Genomic DNA, 22,729 nt, shown 5'->3' with positions numbered 1-22,729 from the left:
TGTGGTGTGGTGATTTAGAACGTTGAACCATCCCTGCATACCAAGGATAAATCCCACTTTGTCTGGGTGGCTGATCTTTCTGATGTGGTGTTGAATTCTATTGGCCAGAATTTTATTGAGGATTTTTGTGTCTATGTTCATCAGAGAAATTGGTCTGTAATTCTCTTTCTCTGCTGCATCTTTTTCAGGTTTAGGAATTAAGGTGATGCTGGCTTCATAGAAAGAATTTGGGAGGATTCCTTCTTTTTTGATTGTTTTGAATAGTTTGAGAAGAATTAGAGTTAGTTCTTCTTTAAATATCTGGTAGAATTCAGCAGTGAATCCATCCAGTCCTGGGCTTTTCTTTGTTAGGGGGGTCTTTATTACTGATTCAATTTCTGGCTCGGTTATTGGTCTGTTTAGGGTTTCTATGTCTTTCTGGTTCAATTTAGATAGGTTGCATGTGTCCAGGAATCTATCCATTTCTGATAGATTTCCCTGTTTGCTGGCATACAACTCTTTGTAGTAATTTCTGATGACTGTTTTTATTTCTGTGGTGTCTGTTGTTACACTCCCTTTTTCAACTCTGATTTTATTGATTTGGATCTTTTCTCTCCTTGAGAGAGTTATAGACACTGAGAGAGAGAGAGAGAGAGAGAGAGAGAGAGAGAGAGAGAAGGAGGTCTTCCATCTGCTGGTTCACTTCCCAAATGGGCACCATGGCTAGCACTACACTGATCCAAAGCCAGAAGCCAGGTGCCTCTTCCTGGTCTCCCACACGGGTGCAGGGGCCCAAGCACCTGGGCCATCCTCCACTGCCCTCCCAGGCCACAGCAGAGAGCTGGACTGGAAGAGGAGCAACCAGGAGTAGAACCTGGTGCCCATATGGGATGCTGGTGCACTTTCCCCCATGGGGCTTCAAGCCTCGTTCCCTCTAGGGTCTTCCTGCTGCTTTTCCGCCAGTGTCTCAGGCTACTCTGGTTTCGCCTCACCTCTCTTTCCAGCGCTGGTGCAGAGGAAACTCAGCAGCTGGGCTCCTGAGCCATGGGCGCCTGTGTCCTCCATGTAGATCCACCGTGTCCCTCTAATTCTGGAAGAGTTTCCTCTGCCGTTTTTTCCCTCACTCTTCCCTGAGTCTCCACTTTTATTAAACTGTCTTTTCCTGGACTATCAGTGAGCGTCCTCCCTGTTCCGCCATCTTGGAGCCAACCCCCGACTTAATAGTTTTATGACTGGTGGCTACTTCTGCCAGAATAATGCGTGGAGACAGGTGTATGTACAAAATTTTGCATGTATTTAATTATATTGCATATAAATTGATTGCTTTTGCAGATAGACTATAAAATTCCTTTTAACAAATAGACCTTGTCATTTTAACACAAAGATTAAAGTCTTTTTTTAAACATTTGTAATAAACTTAAGTTTTTTTTTAAGTGAAATGAAAAGATCCATTTGATTATGCTCAAAATAAATTTCAGCAAGAAGACTGCTTTTGCTCGACTTTAAAAAGATTGCAATTGTATGGTGAGTTCAGGGGCCCAAGCACTTAGGCCATCTTCCACTGCTTTCCCAGGCCTTTAGCAAGGAGCTGGATCAGAAGTGGAGCAGCTGGGACTCTAACTGGTATCCATATGGGATGCCAGCGCTGCAGGCAGAGAGGCTTAACCTACTACGCCACAGCACCTTTCCCAAACATATTCTTGTTTTAAAACTACTTAAAATTTTCTTCATTGTGACAAGAAGAGCTAAAAACTTGATCCACAATGATAATCATGGCAAGTGGAATAAGAGCCCCACATTTGGAAAAGCAAACTAGAAAGAAATCTACTCCAAGAAACCAGAAATTTCTCCATGACACTCCATTTGCTTCCTTTGTTATCAAGCCACTTAGGTCATTATCAACAATTTTGTCCATATTATGCTGTCTCAGGTAGATTAGAATTAGAAATCCACCTTTCAGTTTGAACCAAAATATTACCTTCATAAGGTATCTGTAGTGTTCCTCCAACCTGTAGAGGTTTTTCTCTAGCTCTGGGTCATGATCCAGTTCTCACTTATGAAATGGCTGCTGGGCCAAAGAACACACAGATTTTCAGCAGCATCCAGAATGGTGCCTGTAGATAGGGTCTTGAAAGATATACCAGTAAGGTCATAGGTCCATGCCAACCTAAGTCAGGAAGTATTCCTTCCTGTTACTTGTTCGTAGAATTTACTCTCAGGCCGGTGCCGCGGTTCACTAGGCTAATCCTCCGCCTGTGGCGCCGGCACCCCGGGTTCTAGTCCCGGTCGTGGCGCTGCATTCTGTCCCGGTTGCCCCTCGTCCAGGCCAGCTCTCTGCTATGGCCAGGGAGTGCAGTGGAGGATGGCCCAGGTCCTTGGGCCCTGCACCCGCAAGGGAGACCAAGAGGAAGCACCTGGCTCCTGACTTTGGATCGGCGCAGTGCGCCAACCACAACGTGCCAGCTGCAGTGGCCACTTGGGGGGTGAACCAACAGAAAAAGGAAGACCTTTTTCTCTGTCTCTCTCTCTCTCACTGTCTAACTCTGCCTGTCAAAAAAATTTACTCTCCATCAATCTCCAAATGAGTAAAGCTCCCACCTCAAGTGCAGTCGAGCCGGCACTAGTCCTGGGAGGCCAGTGCCCTCAAGCCCTCCCCTGCTCTGGGCAGAGTGTCTTGGAAAGGCCCCAGCGCTGATGAAGTTGCTGAGGTTCACAGCGACAGACAAGGCCTCCATGGGGTTGCTGACAGGGCAGCTAGTGCCACTGGGTGTTGATACAGAAATCTGTTGCCTGGCTAGGGCAGGAAGCCAGTCTCCTCACCTCAAACCCAGATGCAAACCCAGCTGTGCTGCCTGCTGTCCATCTCGGGGCCCCCATCTGAGCAGGACGTACAGCTCGGTATCTAGCTTGGCCGGAGGAGTTTCCTCTGACGATTCCCGACCGTCCAGTTCAGGATGGGGTCACTTCAGAGACCATCCAACAGGCGCAATGGATGAGGCCAGAAGTTGGCTGCACTTAGGAGCAGTGCATCATTTATCTGGTCGCAAACTAAAAGCAAATCTTATTGCCACCAATTCCAGCTTCAATCACCTCTCTTAAAATATTGAAAAGCACATTCGCAGTCCCTGGGCGGGCGGCGGCCGTGTTCCAGAGAAGGATGACTTCACTCTCGCTGTCTGCCTTGGGCAATAAACTGCTGCAGCCCGTGCGGTCCTTCTCCAGGTTCTTTGCAGCAGGGAGTGTCTTCTCCCCCACTGGGGCTGTGTGGAGGCAGCTGTGTGTCGGTGATGCAGCCTACTCATGAGTCAGGACCCTTGTCTGAGATACTTGTTGTCTGCGACTGTGTGAGGTGCTGCTTGAATTTTATTGACCAGCATCACCAGGAGTTACCATGGATCCAAGTGCTGAGGCTTTGGTGCTAACCATGGCAGCTGGGGAAGTCAAAACAAGAGATTTGTGAGCTTCCTCACAGCTGTTTTCTCTGGATGCTTTCTGAGAGGTGAATGTAGCTGCATTGGCAGAGGATGTGAGCTTGTGTTCATATCGCCAGGAAGCTTCCAGACGCCTTCCCGTGGCAAGGAGGGTGACCCCATTATTTGACCACACTGAGGGTAACATGGCGCTCGGAGTGGTGTTACGTTACTTGACCATGTATGTGAACTGAGTATGCCACTCATGCTTTCCTGGAATGAAATACAACATTTTGGCCAGCGCCGTGGCTCACTAGGCTAATCCTCCGCCTTGCGGCGCCAGCACACCAGGTTCTAGTCCCGGTCGGGGCGCCGGATTCTGTCCCGGTTGCCCCTCTTCCAGGCCAGCCCTCTGCTGTGGCCCGGGAGTGCAGTGGAGGATGGCCCAAGTGCTTGGGCCCTGCACCCCATGGGAGACCAAGAGGAAGCACCTGGCTCCTGCCTTCGGATCAGCGCGGTGCGCCGGCCGCAGCGCGCCGGCCGCGGCAGCCATTGGAGGGTGAACCAACGGCAAAAGGAAGACCTTTCTCTCTGTCTCTCTCACACTGTCCACTCTGCCTGTTTAAAAAAAATAAATAAATACAACATTTTTTTTAAAGTAATAGGAAAGAATCAAAGAGAACATTTTTGCAAACACAAAGAACACTTCAGCGGAACCTCCTAGTGATGAGAGGTCTCTAAGTCCTGTTACTGGGATTGGCCTAAAGATAAGGCGATGGCATGGCAGTGTCTTTAATATTTGAAAAATTATTCTGATGGAAGAGCAGTGTTCTTTGTGTGTGTACAGAGGGTACAGAAAGACCAATGGAAGAAGATAAGGAAGCCTGTTTCTGCAAAATATAAGGCACAGTTCCTGATAGTTAGCCCCATCCCTCACCCCTGTCCCAATGAGCAAAATGGGCTACTTTGCCAAAAGTACTCCTCTGAGAAGTAGTAGCACTGGGTCCATGCCGTGCTTACAGTTCACTTCCACCCTGGGACTTGTGCCTGGCTCCTAGGGGAGGCAGCCAGAGCACAGCTGTTGGAGTAGGCCCTGACCAGGGGCTGTCGGAAAGTGCGACCTTGGGCATGTGACCCAAGTCCTCTGTGCTTCAGTTCTCATGTATTAAGTGGAGATGAGTGTCCTCATGCCCTGGAGGGCTGCTGTGGGAAGTGGCTGCTTTACTGCGTGTCTGAGTGTGTGACAAGTACCCAGTGCTAGTGCCAACACCCAGTGGTCTGTCACCTTAGCAGCACCAGCGCTGGAGGAAACAAGTGGAGGAGGCGGCTGGGCAGCCAGGTCTCACTGAGCTGGTGGAAAGGATCCCAGCAGTTGTGAGGACCAGTGGGTTCCATAACCTCTGGGGACCATGGCGCTGTAGAGATAGGAATCTGGGAAGACAGGAGTTTGGAGCAGGGCCCTGTGGATGGGAGGAGCACCAGAGCTCCTGGGCTGCTTGCAGGGGACCTGACTTCTCCCGTGCACACGGTGGCTTCTCCCGTGCACACGGTGGCTTCTCCCGTGCACACAGTGGCTTGCTCTGTCGCAGATGCAGTGTATTTCATTAGAACACTTTCTAACCTCATTTCGTTGCTTCTGGATGGATAAGCTTTCTCGTTGTTAGACTTCACTGTGTTAGGTTCTGAAAGCTTTTTCCATATTTGCTTCTTTTCTGCCTCACTAAGGTCTCAACTTAGAATTGCTGTGTTTACAGTGAGATAAGACACACACTTCTGTGAATTTTTGCACTATTTCAGAACATGTTCAGTATGTTTACAGTGCTGGTTTTACTAAAGTCTAGGAGCTGGTGTTTAGCCCAAGTCCAGCTCCTGACTCCAGCTTCTTCCTAACGGAGACTCAGGAGGCAGTGGTGATGGCTCAGGTACTTGGGTTTCTGCTACACGTGTTGGGGACCTGGATTGAATCCTCAGCTCCTAGTTTGGCCCCAGCTGGGAGGCTGTTGCAGGATTTGGGGGAATGAACAAAGGGATGGAAGTTCTCTCTTTCTCTCTCATATAAATAGAATTAACAGTTTTAAAAATCCAGAATATCCACTTCCTAGCATTCATGAGGAATTTTTTTTTATTTTATTCATCTGTAGTGAAGACTGTGGACCTTACAGTCACACTGCTTTCACTGGAGCCGGCTCTGCCATTTCTTGCCCGAGTCTTCTGTCCGATTCCTTCACTCTTCTGAAGCCATTTCTTCTTGAGTGACTGGGTTTATTGAAAGTTCCAGCTTCCGCGGCCTTTGTGAGGGCGCTACAGTGGAAGAGGCTCCCTGGGGCTGGTATGGCCTGGCGCCATGTGTCGTGTGTCGTGCCCAGCCAGCTCCTGATGTGCTGAACTGACAAATGTGCAGGACACGACAGCCTGTCATTCAAGGCTCCTTTATTCTAGTGGGTGGATTGTAATGAACCATATGCTGAATGCTGTAGAGGTGTGAGCAGAGGGTGTGGAAGCAGTAGTCGGGGTCAAAGTTCAGACTGACTTGAGAGAGGTTGAATCAGCATTGTGACAGTGGGTAAAGCTGCTGCCTGCAGAGCCGACATCCCATATGCATGAGGATTCAAGTCCTGGCTGCTCTACTTCCCATCCAGCTCCCTGCTAATGCGCCTGGGAAAGCAGTGGAAGATGGCCCAACTGCTTGGACCCCTGCACCCACATGGGAGACCTGGATAAAGCCCCTGTTTCCTGGCTTTGGATTGGCCCAGCTCCAGCTGTTGTGGCCATTTGAGGAGTGACCCAGCGGATGGAAGATCCACCTCTCTCTCTCTCTCTCTCTCTCTCTGTAACTCTGCCTTTCAAATAAATTAATTTATCTTAAAAAAAAAAAGAGAATGGTTGAATTAAAGCATTTAATTTCAGAAGAGGGACTGGGCTTACCCATCCCTGGGGACATTTGCATTTTTTGATTCATAATTGTAGGGTTGGACTGTGACCTCCTGTTTCCTTCTTGCAGTGGTTTCCTTTGCTTTTTTTTCCTTTTGTTTTCTGCCTGCCTTTATTCCCACCTCTTCCTGCTCTCCTTCTACTCCAGGGAAATAAACGCAGAGAACTTGATCTGCTAGCGGGGGCAGCATCCACCTGGCCACAGCCCCTCTGCTGGGGGAGCAGCACACATGGGATTGCGTCCAACAGACCCCTTCCTTAGGGAAAGTGTGGCCGGGTGCACCCAGTAAGCCGTGAATTACTGCCCAGAGATACAAGTGGATTACAATCTAGGATTTTTTCATGTTTATTACAGTCTCCTTTGTGTATATATTGTCAGCTGATGTTACTTTAGGCTTGTTTTTAATAAGTATACAGGAGTCCTTCGGGTATCTGATTTATATGTGTGTGTGAGAGTCTTATTAAGAACAGTCTTTGTCTAGAGCAATAGCAAATATGAGAGTACTACAAAAAGTTAGTGGAAAATTAAGAAAAAACTGCACATGGATTTCCAAAATGAACTTATCTGTTAATTCCATTTCCTTGTGAGCTTTTTGAAGTGCTTTTAGATACACATAAACATGTGTGGACGTTTATGTGTGCACACCCATGCACACACACATACACACACATATACTCCTCTAGAAGTTTTATCTGATGGCAGAAATATCCCAGGTGTTCTAGAATTGGATTGTGGCTGGTTGATTATAATAACAGCTAGTTTCCTTCAGCTAAAAAAATTGAGGAGAAAATAACAGTAAGAGAGTGAAAGCATAATTCTGTTAGCAGTGGCTGGATATGTAAAATACAGAAGGCTAAGCCTAGAAATATATATAAAAAGGTATAAAGGTATAAAGGTGAAGAAATCCATCAGAGAGCTATTTGAAACAGCACCAAGGATACTTTTTCCTTTAAAGAGTTTATGTGTGTGTGTGTGTGTGTGTGTGTATTAAATACATTTATTTCCAGGGGCTGGTGCTGTGGTGCAGTGGGTTAAAGCCCCAGCCTGCAATACTGGTATCCATCCCATATGGATGCGGGTTCGAGTCACAGCTGCTCCACTTCCAGTCCAGCTCCCTACTAATGCGCTTGGGAAGGCAGCAGAGGATGGCCCAAGTCCTTGGGCCCTGCACTCATAGGGGAGACCTGGAAGCAGTTCCTGGCTCCTAGCTTTGAATCAGCTCAGCTCTGGCCATTTCGGTCATTTGGGGAGTAAACCAGTGGGTGGAAGATCTCTCTCTCTCTCTCTCTCTCTCTCCCTCTCCCTCTCTCCCTCTCTCCCTCTCTCCCTCTCTCCCTCTCTCCCTCTCTCCCCCTCCCTCCCTCCCTCCCTCTCTTTCTGCAACGCTTTCAAATAAATAAAAAAAATTATTTCCAATAACTCACCATTCTGCCTCTATACATGTTAATTCTGTGTATTTTTCTTTTCTCGCTTTCAGCGTATGGGAAAGTATTTCTGGTTCGTAAAATAAGTGGTCACGACACTGGAAAGCTGTACGCCATGAAGGTTTTGAAGAAGGCGACCATCGTTCAGAAGGCCAAAAGCAGGGAGCACACGAGGACAGAGCGGCAGGTCCTGGAGCACATCAGGCAGTCGCCGTTCCTGGTGACGCTGCACTATGCTTTCCAGACGGAGACCAAGCTCCATCTCATCTTAGGTGAGTGCCGCTGGTCGGCGGGCCGGCACGGATGCCTTCCCTGGGCCCTGGGCTGTCTTGCACGCCGAGCGCGGTGTACTTTGGACTTGCAGGACGTGGAGCCTCGTCTTCTCTGTGCGGTGCTGTTCCCTGGAGAGTGGGCCTGCCTCCATTCCACCCTCCGCTGTTAACCTCAGGAGACGCCTGAGCCCTCGGAGTGCCTGCGCCTGGGCAGCCTGCTGACGGGCGGAGGGGCCGCAGCTTCTGCCCTCCAGTTCTCAGGAGTGCACAGGGCTGGGCTGTAAAGGGGGCCTTTATGGAAACCAGGGATGAGGACAGATCAAAGCAGGAAGAAAAGACGGCTCAGAGAAGCTTTGCATTTCTTGGTTAGAAAACAAAGCCTCCATGTCATGGGTTTGCCACGCATCGGTCAGCCCTCCAGTACCTCCCGTGTCCACCAAGTCTTTTCCTTTCCTATTAGGGTTGGACAGTTCTGGGTGTTGGCAACTGTGCTCAGCCCACGCTGCCTGGGTGCTCTGCAGGGAAGGTTCACCACCTTCCATTCCTGCTGGAAGTCCACGGCAGCGCCTTCTGGTTTGTACTGTACCATGGTTGAATAGTCCACCTGTTACCGTTTTGGTCCCGTGCTTGTTTTGGTTTGCATATGCAGGTTACAGTTCCCTTCTAGAACTGTGTTGAGCAGTAGATGAGCTAGGATTTCATGTCGAGTCTGCAAGCATGAGCTGTTTCCCAAAGGCCCACAGTAGTCCACTATCTGTGGTGTCACTGACCCTGCAGGATGCCCTCGTTAGTGATGTTAAAGATTCCAGAAGCTGCTTAAGCTTGAAAGTTAAGGTTGGAACACAGCTCTGACTCATTGCAAAGTCTGTCTTTCGTTTGCCATCCATTGCTGTTTGTATTCTTTGACTATTGATGGTACAAACTTCTTTTTTACATATGTGGCAATCTTGTTGAAAGCTCTCATTTTGGAAACTATAGTGTTGTTAATAGGATGTCAATTCCATCACTTTTTGAACCATGAGGTTACTTGTCAGGCTCACTTTACAGTGCTTACCATTGCTAACAATCCTTAATCTTTTTTTTTTTTTTTTTTTTAAGATTTGTCTTATTTATTTGAAAGGCAGAGTTAGAGAAAGAGGGAAGGACTGAGAGAGAGATCTTCCATCCACTGGTTCACTCCCCAAACGGCTGCAACAGCCAGGGCTGGGCCAGACCAAAGCCAGGAGCTTCCTCCAGGTCTCCCACATGGGTACTGGGGCCCAAGCACTTGGGCCATCTTCCACTGCCCTCTAGGCTCATTAGCGGAGAGCTGGATTGGAAGTAGAGCAGCCAGGGCTTGAACCAGTGCCCATAATAGATGCCAGTGGTGCAGTCAGCAGCTTAACCCGCTGAGCCACCGCAGTCCTTAATCTTTTACACATATTGGGCACGGTCTCTTCTGTCTTGTCCATGTAGTTCATGTCCTGAGCCCTGAATGTACCCGTCTGCTGCAGGGTGAGTGAGTCACTGCCATCTGTCGCCATTGTGTCATCCCGTCGCCTTGTGTATCTGCTGGCTGTGACTTACTGGTTTTTCCACCTGTATTTCTTTAATGCCTTCACTTGCATGATGAGAAGGAATGTTGTAGACAGAGCATTTTCACACAAAGGTTTTGGACATTTTCTTTCTTTCTTTCTTTTTTTTTTTTTTTTTTGACAGGCAGAGTGGACAGTGAGAGAGAGAGACAGAGAGAGAAAGGTCTTCCTTTGCCGTTGGTTCACCCTCCAATGGCCGGCGCACCACGCTGATCCAATGGCAGGAGCCAGGAGCCAGGTGCTTTTCCTGGTCTCCCATGGGGTGCGGGGCCCAAGCACCTGGGCCATCCTCCACTGCACTCCCTGGCCATAGCAGAGAGCTGGCCTGGAAGAGGGGCAACCGGGACAGAATCCGGCGCCCCAACCGGGACTAGAACCCGGTGTGCCGGCGCCGCTAGGCGGAGGATTAGCCTAGTGAGCTGCGGCGCCGGCGGTTTTGGACATTTTCGGCAGCAAGACTCTTCCCTCAGCAGCACCAAATGGAACATAGCAGCGCCAGGGAAAACCAAATAGAAACGAGAGCCCCTGCTTGAATCCCATCTCAGGGGCCACCAGGTCCTGCGAGTTCATTCCTGTTCCTTACCCTGCACGAATTTCCCAGGAAGCCATGGGAGTCTGACCACTGGTTGAGATGGGACTATCTTGTTCAGGCTTCTCCTTAGACAACAAACTCATCAAAGGTAATTCATATGCTGAAGGCCCTTCCAGGCAGGAGCTGGTCAGAACCCAGGCTGCTCTGTGTGTATGTGTGTGTGTGTGTGTGTGTCCCTCTTTGTTCTCTTATCATAACTGTACACAATATGATTTTTATTGCAAGTAGTGCAGTTTGTGTAATCATGCTTTTAACTGAAAAACAGAAGAATGAAATTTTTTTGTGTTGGATTAGGCCATTGTCTATAGTCTTGTTGCTTTTTCATTGTTGGCTCTGCAGGTGTAACCCTGTTGCTTTTGTCACCTCTAGAGTGGAATGTAGACTAGACCACCTGTTCGTCCCACGGTGAGGCGAACCATCAGAAGGCATGCCCTTCTACCTCCTGCCCACGCAGATTTATCTGACACTGTTTCTCTCTCTGTCTATAGTGGTTGTTATTTGACTTTAAAAGTGAAAATTCTTTAGAAATTTAGAACAGGACTTTGTTATAAACGATTTCTGTGGTCCAGTTGTTCGTTTGCAGTGCTCCAGTGTGCAATAGGTCAGTTTTCCAAATACTGTGTTGTGCATGTAGCTCCTGTGTTGGTTTGCTGGGGCAGCCGTAGATGGTGGCTTAAGGGAGCTCATTGTCTTCCAGCTCCAGAGACTGGAAGCCCACGAGCAAGGAGCTGTAGAGCTGGTTTCTCCTGAGACCCCTCCTTGACTTGTAGACTTGTGGATGGCCTCGCCCCTACTGCCTGCCCGGGGTCAGCCCTGCTGCTCTTGTGCGCGAATTTCCTGTTGCCGGGAGGACACCCGTCAGACCGGCATAGGGCCCACTCTAATGGCCTCATTTTAACTCCAATATAGTCACATTCTGAGGGCTTCAACCAATGAGTTTGGGGAAGATAGACTTTAGCCTGCAACAGTCCCTAAAAGTTTGTTAATTGACTGTATCTAGTGGGTTTTTTTTAAAGATTTATTTATTTATTTGAAAGGCAGAGTTACAGAGAGGCAGAGGTAGAGGCAGAGGCAGAGGCAGAGGCAGAGGTAGAGAGAGAGAGAGAGAGAGAGAGAGGTCTTACATCTACTGGTTCACTCCCCAGATGGCCGCAATGGCTGGAGCTCTGCTGATCTGAAGCCAGGAGCCAGGAGCTTCTTCTCCCACGTGGATGCAGGGACCCAAGGACTCGGGCCATCTTCAACTGCTTTCCCAGGCCATAACAGAGATAAGGATCAGAAGTGGGGCAGCCGGGACTCAAACCAGTGCCCATATGGGATGCCGGCGCTGCAGGAGGCGGCTCTACCCGCCACGCCACAGTGCTGGCCCCCCCAGTCATTCTTAATTGGCTGTGCTAAGCTGAGATTACATAGATGACACCCTGAAAGTAAAAATATTCTCTGGTGTCTTGACACTGTGGATTTATAGAATATATAGTTATAATACAAAGCATGAACTCCACTTCATAAAGTCCTCCCTTGTTCTCTTTTATTTCCGCACAGTGCTTTATTCCACTGGGCTCCCTGGCTCCCTGTGGCTGTGTCCTTGCGTTACTGTTTCTAGTCTTTTCTCAGGATGGTACTTCAGGGTCTGTCTTGCACAGACATTAAGTGGAAGAAAGATGTGTGCTGGATTCCTGGTAAGGATGTTCCGTGTCTGTGTTTTTGCCATCTGTAATTTTGCAAAATATCCTTTCTTAGGAGTTGGGCCATGCTGACTCCAGAGCACTGCACGGGAGTGCCTGCTTCTGTGCAGAGTGTGTTGTTGAACTGGGGGATGCTTGCCGGTCAATCAACAAGAGACTCACTGTAGAGCTAATTTTCACTTTATTTTCGAGTGAGGGTGAGCATCTTTTCATATGTTTGAAGGGCTTTTTGTATGTTTTTGAGAATTACCTGTTTAAGCCCTGTGCCCACTGCTTTCACCTCAATTTTGGGAGCTCTTAGATTAAACATCTGTGATAGGCATTGTAAATATTTCCCCATTTTCCTTTTGTTTTTTACTTTGTTTATGATGTTTTTACTGTGCAAAAAATTTAAATTTGTGTACCGTGGAATTCATTTCTTAAGTTATTTTTATGGTTTGTGGATTTTGAGTTGTAGTCAAAGTTTATAAAGGAATTAACCATTTTTTTCTTTTAGTATTTGCATGGTTTTATTTTTGCACAGAGAACTTTGGTCCATGTGGAGTTTTTCTTTTAGTGTGATATGAAATGAGTTGGACTGAATCTTTGGAATAACTTCTTAGTGTCCCCAGCACTCTCTAGTACAGAGTCTGTGTTGACACCTGACCTGAGGTACTGCTTTCTTCGTGCGTTAAATTCTCTGATTTATTTAGGTTGATTTCCTGGCTTTCTGTTCTATTAAACTTGCTGAATATTGTTCTGGAGCCATGCTGTTCTCATGGATCAAGCTTTTCTTGTGTTTTAATTCCTGGCAGGGCTAGTCCTCCCCTTATCTTTCTTTGCTGTTGTTTTTCGGAGGTTTTCGGAGGACTCTGCTTGTTGGCTTACTGTTGAACATGTACTATAGAATCAATTGTCTGTTTATAGATGAAGAAGACATTATGGTGTTTTTATTGGGATTGTTTTACATGACAATTACTTTAAGGAGGATTGACATTTTATGATGATGGCGATTCCCGTTCAAGAACATGGCACCTCTTCTCATGTTGAAATCTGAGACCTTCAGGAGTATTTTAGCATTTTCTTCCTCCCCATGTGTCTTGTTAATCTTCAACATTCTTTCACTCCTTGGTCTTGTGGGTGGAGTCGTCTCTTCCGCCATAACTGTGGCTGAAAGCCGTTGGGGTTTCTAAGCCACTGTCTTACTGCTGTTCCTCACTTCCCACAGTCCTTGTAGCTAACCCTGCTCCTGCCCAGCCTGCCTCACCCTGTGTCGTTTGGCACAGATGAATTTTCTTTGCCTCTTGGTTTTGCTGAAGGAGTAAGTCGTGGAATCTTACATCGTTCTTGTTTTTTCAGAAGATGTTGTGAGAGCAGAGCAGACATGGAGATTTAAGTAGAGGCTGCTTTCGCAGTCCTGCTGGCATTCATGGTTCGCTTTAGACTTGCCACAGGGCTTGTTCCATTGGGACGGAATGTGCCTGCTTGGCACAGGCTCCTCCAAACGATAAGATTATTGTAGCGATGCTAGCGTCTTGCCAGATGCTTGCCTGTGACACGGCTGTGAGTAGCTGGTAATGGAGCAGACTTAGATGTCTATCAGAACTGTGTTTGACTGTGTCCTGCACTTGGCTTTACTGAGTTGTAGTTCCCTTCCATTCATTTGTATTCTGTCTGCCATTGTCTAAATCAACAGTTAGCACTTTCTCTGACCACTAAAGCGACTTGCTGGTAGGTATTTTAGGCTTTGCAGGCCTTGAAGTCTCTTTGATCATAAGGTAATGGGCATGGTAAAATTCCAACAAAATTTTATTTACAGAGAGGGGTGGTTGGCTCGAAATGTACTCAGGGCTGTAATGTGTTGCCACCCCCTCCGCTCGTAAACTCATCTGTTGTAAATCACATTTTTTAAAATTTCTACAGCATTAGTATCTGTTTAGGCTCTGTTTTCCCAATCTTACAACTTGGAAACCATAGGTCCTTTATGTTTTTTTCTGTACTTGTATATTGTACAGGAACAGTAAGAGGTATAAAAATATTTTCATCTCTTCTCTCTTAAAACTCACTTTTATTTCAATGCAGTGGGAGGAATTCTGTGTGGGAAAGAGCCTGTAAAAACTGTTTTCGTTGGCTGTTGTCTGGTCTCTGTTAGTGGTGATTTTGTCAGAACATCTGCAGTAGGCTGTCAGATGCAGCAGTAGAATTCCTAGATGCTGGGAAGCAGCTCACAGAGATGTTTACAGAGGTGAGGCCTTGTGTGGTGTCAGTGGCGAGTGCCACCCCGGCCTGTAGACAGCTCTGTCTGTCTTTGTGAGTCATCCCTGCAATGGGAGTCAGACGGTTTCAAACATCAGTTTCACTTTTGAGTATTAGTTTCATGTCAGAATTTGCAAGGGCCAGGAGGCTCTCTGGGATGGAAACAGAATATTCCGGATGCCTTGCAGAGCAGTAGTATGAGATGGTAGAGAGTAACTGAAGGAAATCCTCACTTTTGAGTAAATATGACTTACTCACAGACTTTAGATATCCCAGGTGAGAACTCTGCAATGATTTTGATAAGCTGGGGTGCTTTTACAGAAATTGCTATTGGAATGTTGAGCTTTTTTAAAAGCAAAAAGAAGCAAAGAAGGGAGAAGGCTTTGGCTTGATGTTAAAAATGAAATGGCTTTCAGATGTGGCAGATACAAGATAAGAAGGCTGAGCAGTCAGCAGGGTTGGAGGAGGAAAGGGGGGAAGAGGAGATGGTGGGGAGGGGGGGGGGAGGAGGCAGTGAGAACCAGCCTGGGAGGGAGTTCATGTCTGTGAGGCACAGCTGAAGGCCGAGGAAGATTTGTACAAATCACTGAGCAAGCAAAGACCAAGTAATGATGCAGAGGAGAGCGCGAAAGAGATGTGGTCTGATTCATGGGGACATATGGAAACCAGTAACAGAAGACGCTTTTATGTTTTTAAAGATGGATTTATTTTATTTGAAATGCAGAGAGACAGAAAGATTCTTCTTCCTCCTCTGGTTCACTCCCCAAATATAACAGCCAGGGCTGGGCCAGACTGAAGTCAGGGGCCAGAAACTCCATCTGGGTCTCCCACATGGGTGACAGGGGCCCAAGCACTCGGGCCACCATCTGCTGCCTCCTGTGTGTATTAGCACCGAGTAGCTGGGACTCGACCCAGTGTCCCAAACGGGCTGTAGACAGCTTAACCCACTGCGCCCCAGTGCCCACCCCAGCAGTGGACTCCTTGGCAGGTACCACCTTAAGAAGAATGTGAGAGATGCAGTTGTCCTTAAGGGAATTTGAGGTAGAAAGGTTGTGTGGCTGGAGGTCGGTCCAAGGATTACTAGAAGTAAGTGGGATTTTGGAGAGTGGGGGCAGGAGAGACTCTCTTGAAAGCAGATGGAGGCTTTCTGTGTGTGAGCGCGGTGACTGCCCTCCCCAGGGTGGCTTGTGCGTAGCCCGAGAAGCTTCCAGCTGCTCCGTGGCCGTCCCTCTGAATCCTCCTCAATGGACGCAGTGCAGAAGAGGCTGCTTCTGCAGTTTTCAGTTCTTCAGGGCTTTTCTAACTCGGTGTCTCCATGGTTTTCAGTTTCTCCTTCCGCTGATGGGAGCACACAAACTGCAAAGCACTGGGAGGTAGCTGAGTTTCACTCTGCGTCCAGTCCGACTCGCAGAGGTGTGGAACGGCCGAAGCCGTCCTGCCAGGCGACAGTGTGCGCTCCTGTTCAGCAGGTGGCGTGTTCTCGCTCTTACTGTCTGGCTCTCAGGGCTTCTCTCCAGGGATGTGAACAGTGCAGTTAGCAAAGGTTGTCACATCTTGACAAGGTGATTTTGACCACCTAATTGCATTGTTTTGCAGTGTACCAATGTAAGTAAAGAGTCTATGCTTAGAAAGTCATGATTTTGACTGAGATCAAATGCCATTTTACCTACTGTCAATCATGAGATATTATCAGAACTACTCATATTTGGGTAATTTTATCTGAGGGAATTGCTAGAATCTTGGGAATTTTGAGGACATCATCAGTTCAGATTTTCAGGATTTTTTTCACTGTTGTAAGAACCAAGTTTAGGGGCCGGTGCCGTAGTGCAGTAGGTTAATCCTCCACCTGCAGTGCCAGCATCCCATATGGGCGTCGGTTCTAGTCCTGGATGCTCCTCTTCCAATCCAGCTCTCTTCTGTGGCCTGGGAAAGCAGTAGAAGATGGGCCAAGTGCTTGGGCCCCTGCACCTGCATGGGAGACCAAGAAGAAGCACCTGGCTCCTGGCTCCAGATTGGCACAGCTCCGGCCATCGTGGCCATTTGGGGAGTGAACCAACGGAAGGAAGACCTTTCTCTCTGTCTCTCCCTCTCACTGTCTGCAACACTACCTCTCAAATAAATAAAAATCTTTAAAAAAAAAAAAAAGAAGAAGAAGAACCAAGTTTAATGAGCAGTGTCAAGACTACTGCTCTGCCCTCTAGTGTCCCGGCTTCCCATCTCACACACAAGCACACATGCATCTGTGCCATGTGCTATTCTGAATGGTGAAGAAGGAAGTGTGATTGAAGGTGTGGTGACCCCATCACAGTAAAATGAAATCTGCTTGCTGTTAAATATCTGGGTAAATTAGGTGCCATTGAAATGAGATAGAAGTTGCATCTGTGGTCCGATGGCAAAAATGTAACCTAAATTAAAGGAATATCATTCTGGTAAAATGGCAAAGAATTTTTTTAATGAACAATAAAGAATCTGGATTATAACATTATAATTTTAATTTTTTTCTAGAAGGACATAGTACTGTGTCCTGCATGTTAGTAAGTCTTGAGCATTCTAACTTGTAATTTCTCTAGACTTAAACTTTACCCAAACTTTTTGGTGAAGATTTCTTTTTTCCCCTCACAATCGTGGGTCTGATATTCACTCCGTGTGGAGGTACAAGGAACCTTAGAGAAATCCCTTGTGGAGTAAAGTATGAGTCATCTGATAAATGATGCGTGGTTTCAGATTCAAGTTCTTCATGTAGACTTCCTGCAGGACTACGACATTGGCCCCTTGGATGCAGCAGGTGAACTGTATGAAGATACTGGTGATTTAAAGCTCTTCTTTTATTCAACAAATATTTGCCGACTTACTGCATGCCAGGTGCTTATCTGGTGAAGTTGCCAACAGCCTAGACAAGATTCCTGTCCTTGGGGCCATACAGTCTGAAAGGGGGACAGACATTAAACAAGTCAGTACACAATTGATAATTACCACTGAAATAATTATATGGAAGGAAATACAAAGGGTACTAATGAGAACATATAATGAAAAATCCTAAATCTAATCTGCATTATCAGAGAAGACCTTGGAAAAGGGATGTTTAAACTGTTCACTAAGGGGAAGAATAATTGTTACCTGAGCAAAAGGAGGGGACAGGGAAGAACATCTCCAGGCACAGGGCCCACAAAGCGTATGTGACAGCCTGGAGGTAGGAAGGTGTGGGGCATTGGAGGACTGCCAGAAGGTAAGGGTGAGTCCAGGCAGAGAGCCTGCTGCAGCGTGGTAGTAAACCAGTTCACAAGGGTCTTGCGAGTCTGGAATCAGATGAACTGGGTTGAAATCCCACCTTAGTCATTCATTGACTGCATGGTCTTGAGCAAGTCACTTAGCTACATATATGATCTTCTTTCTCTTCCTCCCTCCCTCCCTCCCTCCTTTCCTTCCTTCGATTTATTTACTTATTTGAAAGAGTTACAGAGCGAGAAGGAAAGACAGAGAAAGAAAGATTATGTATCTGTTGCTTCATTCCCCAGAAGACTGCAAAGGCCAGGGCTGAGCGAGGCCGAAGCTGGGAGCCAGTCCCTGACATGAGTGGCAGGGGCTCAACCACTAGGGCCATTTACTGCATTTCCCAGGCCATTAGCAGGGAGCTGGATCGGAAGTGGAGCAGCTGGGACATGAACTGATGCCCACATGGGATGCCAGTGTCACAGATGGTGACTTTCCCTGCTGTGCCACAATACTGGCCCCTCAACATTCAGTGGCTGCACACAGCTGTGTTTCAGGGGCTCGATTTGGGCTGGTCTACAGGGAAAGTTCTTTCTCCAGTTGTGCTTCGCTCTTGAAATAATCTTTGTCTTGGTTTGCAAAGTGCAGCTGCAAAGTTAAGAGCTATGACGACCGAATAGCACTCATTGACTTGAGTAACGTGAGGACTTGGGCGATGGGGAGAGTATGGGAATGGGAGTTCTGCTGGTGTCTTAATGAGTGAGTGCAGGCTGTGGTGAGCACATTTGCAGCCTGCCAGAGATGCGTACATCCTGCCCGCGGGACCCGTGAATATGCTGGGTACATGGGGGTTAGCTTTTCATTACTGTAGCACATCTGAGAGGAGCTGTTAGGAAGGAAGTCTATTTCGGCTCAGCCTTGGGGGTTCACAGCCTCGTGGGTCTGTCATGTGGTGAAGCTGCAAGAATGATCACATGGTCAGCCGGGAAGCAGGGACGGGAGCATGTTGGCCATCTACCCTCTGTGTGGTCTCTCTTCATAAAGTATCCATGATTTGATCAAGGGCTGCACCCTGACTGTCTAATCTGACCGGATCACTTTGCAAAACTCCACTCTCAGATACCATCATTGGATTAAGTTCCATCCTTAATCCATTAACATTGGTTGTGGGGATCAAGCCCTTGCCACATGGGCCTTGGGGCACATAACTACTGCCCAAACTGTAAGATACAGCCAGTGGGAATGAAGGTTTCTGATCGGGGCGGGCATTGTGGTGCAGCAGTTAAGCTGCCACTTGGTATATCTGCATTCCATATTAGCGAGCTGGTTCGGGTGCCGGCTCCTCTACTTCCAAACCAGCATTCCTACTAATGCGCCTGGGAAGACAGTGGAGGATGGCCCAATCCTTGGATCCCTGCCACCTATCTGGGAGACCCAGATGGAGTTGAGGACTTCTGGCTTTGGCCTGGCCCAGCTCTGGCTGTTGTGGGCATTTGGGAAGTAAACCAGCAGATGAAAAGTATTTCTTTTCTTCCCTCTCTCTCCCCTCCCTATCCTTCTCTCTTCCTCCCTGTCTTTGGGCCAGAGGTGAGGGAGGGAGGGAGGAAGGGAGGTAGGGAGGGAGAGAGAGAGAGAGAGAGAGATTGCTCATCAGTTGTGTTTGGAAAGGAGAGAGATCCTGCCTGATGTGGGTGTGCCTAAGGTAGCTGTCAGGCCCTCCGGAGTGAAGAGAGGAGAGCATGAGGGAGGTGTGACTACAGAAGAGGCCAGGCTGGTGTAAGATGAGAAGTGTGACTCCACCGCATAGGGGCCTTGAAGATGAACACGGGTCCTGGGCCAGGGAGGCCAGCTGCTCCACCAGCGGCTGGAGACTCCGGGGGCCTCCCTGCTGAGAGCCTCCAAGAGGAAGGCAGCCCCGGTTCACCTCGGGGTTCACCTGGTGGCTCCCGCGCCAGACTTCAGCGTCCAGAAGCACCCATGGGTAAACATAGGTGACCTCCGCCACTCAGTAACAGTAGGAAGTGAACAGCCGGCCAGGGTGTGAGCTCTGTAGGCCATCTCTGTAGAAGTCTGAGGACAAAGGGAAGAAAGAAGAGGCCCACAGGATTCAGGGAGGCTGGCAAGCTGCTTTAAAATGGAAGAGTTTGTGGCTTTGAATGCTCACATTATTTGTGTGATTTCTGTGTTATTTTTGTGCTTCTTAGAGACGCAGTATCACAGGGCTTCATCTGGCACTCCGAATCCCAGAACATAAAAATCTTTACAAGCCAGTTAGCTGCACTTGAATAAAAACCCGATTTCTCTCTGTAATTTGAAAACTTGAGGATTGCTTCAAAATATCAATTATATAAGAAAATTTCTCTTTAGCTTAACAACGGCAAACTAATTAGACCCTAGTAACACTTCAGGTTTTTAAAATGATTTATTTATTTATTTGAAAGGCTGAACAACAGAGAGAAGAGACAGAAGTGAGAGAGAGAGAAGTCCTAGTAGTACTTTCTAGAAATATATGTTCAGCATAGATAAACCTCGAAATTTTGCCTACATTGAGAGAGAGTACGTAAGTCAAGCCACCATAAATTGGGTTTTTATGTTGTCACTACAATTAAACTTGACAGTGTTTTTCAGTTCTATAAGTTGTAATCTATGTCTATAAATAACAGTAGCCATTAGTTACCATTTCATAAGTGTCTGTGGTACAAGAGAATTTCACGGAATTTGTGGAAGATGGTATTAAAAGGTGATGTGAATTTTCCATGAACTTTGTGAAGCTTCCTTATATGTGTGGCCCAACTCATTTGTTAGTCCTGATAACAATATTATATGGGATTTAGGGTTATTTATTGTAATAATATTTTGCAGATATAGAATATGAGCTATTATACCTATAAAGATAATTATAAAAATACAAAAAAAAACTGAGCTATACCAATCATATTCGTGTAACAGAGAAGTTCCTTTTTGTGTAACCAGTTTTCTATACAAGGACCAGATAAGGTATTCTATTGTGTGGGCTGTAAGTAAATTTCAGTATAATTGTAATTTATAATGATATAATTTCAGTATGATTATATAGATGTAATTATAACTTGATAAGTGCTTTTTTGAAGAGTCATGATTAGTGGTATTTGATTGACAGCTTCTAAGAACAGGTGTCGGATTTCTTCCTTGTTTACTTCTAATCATTGTCATGAAGAGGGAGCGGTGAAGGTCTCTTCAGGAATCAGTCTCTAGATTTGTCCGGAAACTTCCGGGGAGAAGGAATCGAGGTTGAGAGACTTGCCCCTCAAGGGAGGTTTTCTTCCTGTGTCCCTGCTGCTGTCCCTCTCTCTTCTCCTCCTCTTTTCTCTGCCTGTTGGCCCGTGTCAGTTGCAGTTTTAGTGGCACATGTACTGTCCTTCTACTCCGTGTCAGTGTTAGAACTCCTAGATGAAGAATCTGCCCTAATGCTCCTCTGTGTGTAGTAGTCAGCAATGCTTGTAGCCGGCAGTAATTAGTACCTTCTGTGTGCTAGTGCTGGACCCTGTGCGTGCGAGGGAAAATTGCCCTGGCATTTGGTTTGCCTCACTGGTGGCAGATGGCAGCTTTGCTTTCTGCCAGAATACGTGTAAGTTCACTTTTGGAATCAAATGGGAGATCCGTAGTTGGAGGTGTGAATCAGTTGCTGGACTGCACTCTCTGTAAAGCTTCATTTTGTGTACTTGTTGAACACACAGCTCTCAATCCCACCTCCCCTTTCAACTCAGGCCTTTACAACCTCAGTGTCTTAGAGTTGCCTATCAGATCGGCAAACATGAGCAATATTGGTAATAACAAGAGTTGGAACTCTTTTCCTAAGGCATTCATTCGCTGTTGTTGGGTACATCAGTGGCGTAAGTGTTTTTGAAGAGCGTATTTCTGAAAAAGAATGGCAACAATCATAAAAATTTAAGATGTACACATGCTGCGACTCAGAAATCCAAGTTTAGACATCCGTCCTGCCGGTCTGTACCTGCCCAGGTGAACAGGATGCACACACAAGGATGCATCTCGTGGCCTCACTTCCCTCTTGCTTGCATTACTGTCCTGATTATAAGAATGACAGTGTCGACACAGACAGAGACTGTCGTCCCGAGAATCCTGAACGCCAGCGCCCTGGATCTGTAAGGGACGTGAGGTGAAGGTAGCAAATGACTCTCCTTTGTGGCTTTTGGGATGTGTACTACTTAACGAGTTTCAGGCACTGCTCTTGCTGGTTTTTGTACATGATCTCATTTAGTCATTGCAAGCAGCCCTTCTGGGAACGAATTCGTATCTGTGTTTTACAGATGAGGGATCTAGGAGTCCCGACAGACTCCAGGGCACAGAGAGCAGAGTGTGGGGCGGTGGGTGCCTCCTTCCCATACAGAGCTGCGCCCCCATGTAGGGCCTTCTTTGCTCTCTATTGAAGAAGCAGCACAGTTTCTAGTAGCAGAAAATTAGAAGCAGCTAGAACCTCCGTTTTTTGAACTCTCTCAACCCTTTCCGGTCCATCTTTTACATTATTATTAGTCGTCTTGCCACAGAGCCAGGATGAGGTCACTCCTCTGCTCAAAGTCCCCCTGTTACTTCCGTTTCCTAAGATAAAGTCTACACCCCATGGTCAGGCTCTCAGGACGACCTGACCCCAGTCTCTGCCCATCCTCCCCACTTGGCCTCTCCTGCCTTGTGCTGCAGCTGAGCTATAGGCTCCGCCCATTGCCCTGTGCACATTCAGCCTTCTTTCCCCCTTGAATGCTGAAGTACTGACTTGAGAACAACTCTGGGTGTTGGCATTTCCTAGCTGCAGGATCCTAGCCATGTCGCTTGATCTCTCGTGGCCCTCTGCCATCCCAACTGTGGGTTGTTTGGTGTAAATGGACTGATATGTAAAGTGCTTAGTCCACCCCGGCACACGGTGATCCATCAATGTGGCTGTGCTAAAATAAAGCCCAGGGGTGGGCGTTGTGGCACAGCAGGTTGAGCCACTGCTTGGGTCGCCCACATCCCGTATTGGCATCGAGTCCCACTTCTACTTCCAATCCAGTTTCCTGCTAATCTGCCAAGGAGGCAGAAGATGGTGGCCCAAGAACTTGAGTCCCTGGCACCCACATGCGAGACCTGGATGGAGTCCTTGGCTCCTGGCTTCAGCATGACCCAGCCCTGGCTGTTGCAGGCATTTGGAGAGTGAACCAGTGGATAGAAGATCTGTCACTGTCCCTCTCTGCCACTCTGCCTTTCAAATAAACAAATACATCTTTAAAATTCCTTAAATAAAGCCTAGAAAAGTACAAGATGAGACTGGAACATCTTGTTGTGCTAGAGAGAAAGAAAGTGTGATAATGGGGGCGAGGGAAAACTCTTCCTTAGGGGAGAATGCCAGCCAGCGTAGAGAAGGAATTATGGAGCCAGAAAATCC

At 47.3% G+C, this 22,729-nt stretch overlaps 1 protein-coding gene across 3 annotated transcripts in view; it reads left to right on the top strand.

Moving 5' to 3' along the window:
* RPS6KA5 (ribosomal protein S6 kinase A5) overlaps positions 1-22,729 on the top strand; it is a 174,128-nt gene that overhangs the window by 81,701 nt on the left and 69,698 nt on the right. For all 3 annotated transcript variants that reach the window (XM_002719601.5, XM_051826133.2, XM_051826134.2), the window contains one exon: positions 7,799-8,017. In XM_002719601.5, coding sequence (XP_002719647.2) covers positions 7,799-8,017 — 219 coding nt within the window. The remainder of the gene's footprint in view (positions 1-7,798; positions 8,018-22,729) is intronic.

Source organism: Oryctolagus cuniculus, chromosome 20 (assembly GCF_964237555.1).
Source record: "Oryctolagus cuniculus chromosome 20, mOryCun1.1, whole genome shotgun sequence".
NCBI classification, from domain to species: domain Eukaryota; kingdom Metazoa; phylum Chordata; class Mammalia; order Lagomorpha; family Leporidae; genus Oryctolagus; species Oryctolagus cuniculus.
The sequence above is the reverse complement of the archived record's forward strand: the minus strand, read 5'-3'. Positions and strand labels throughout refer to the sequence as shown.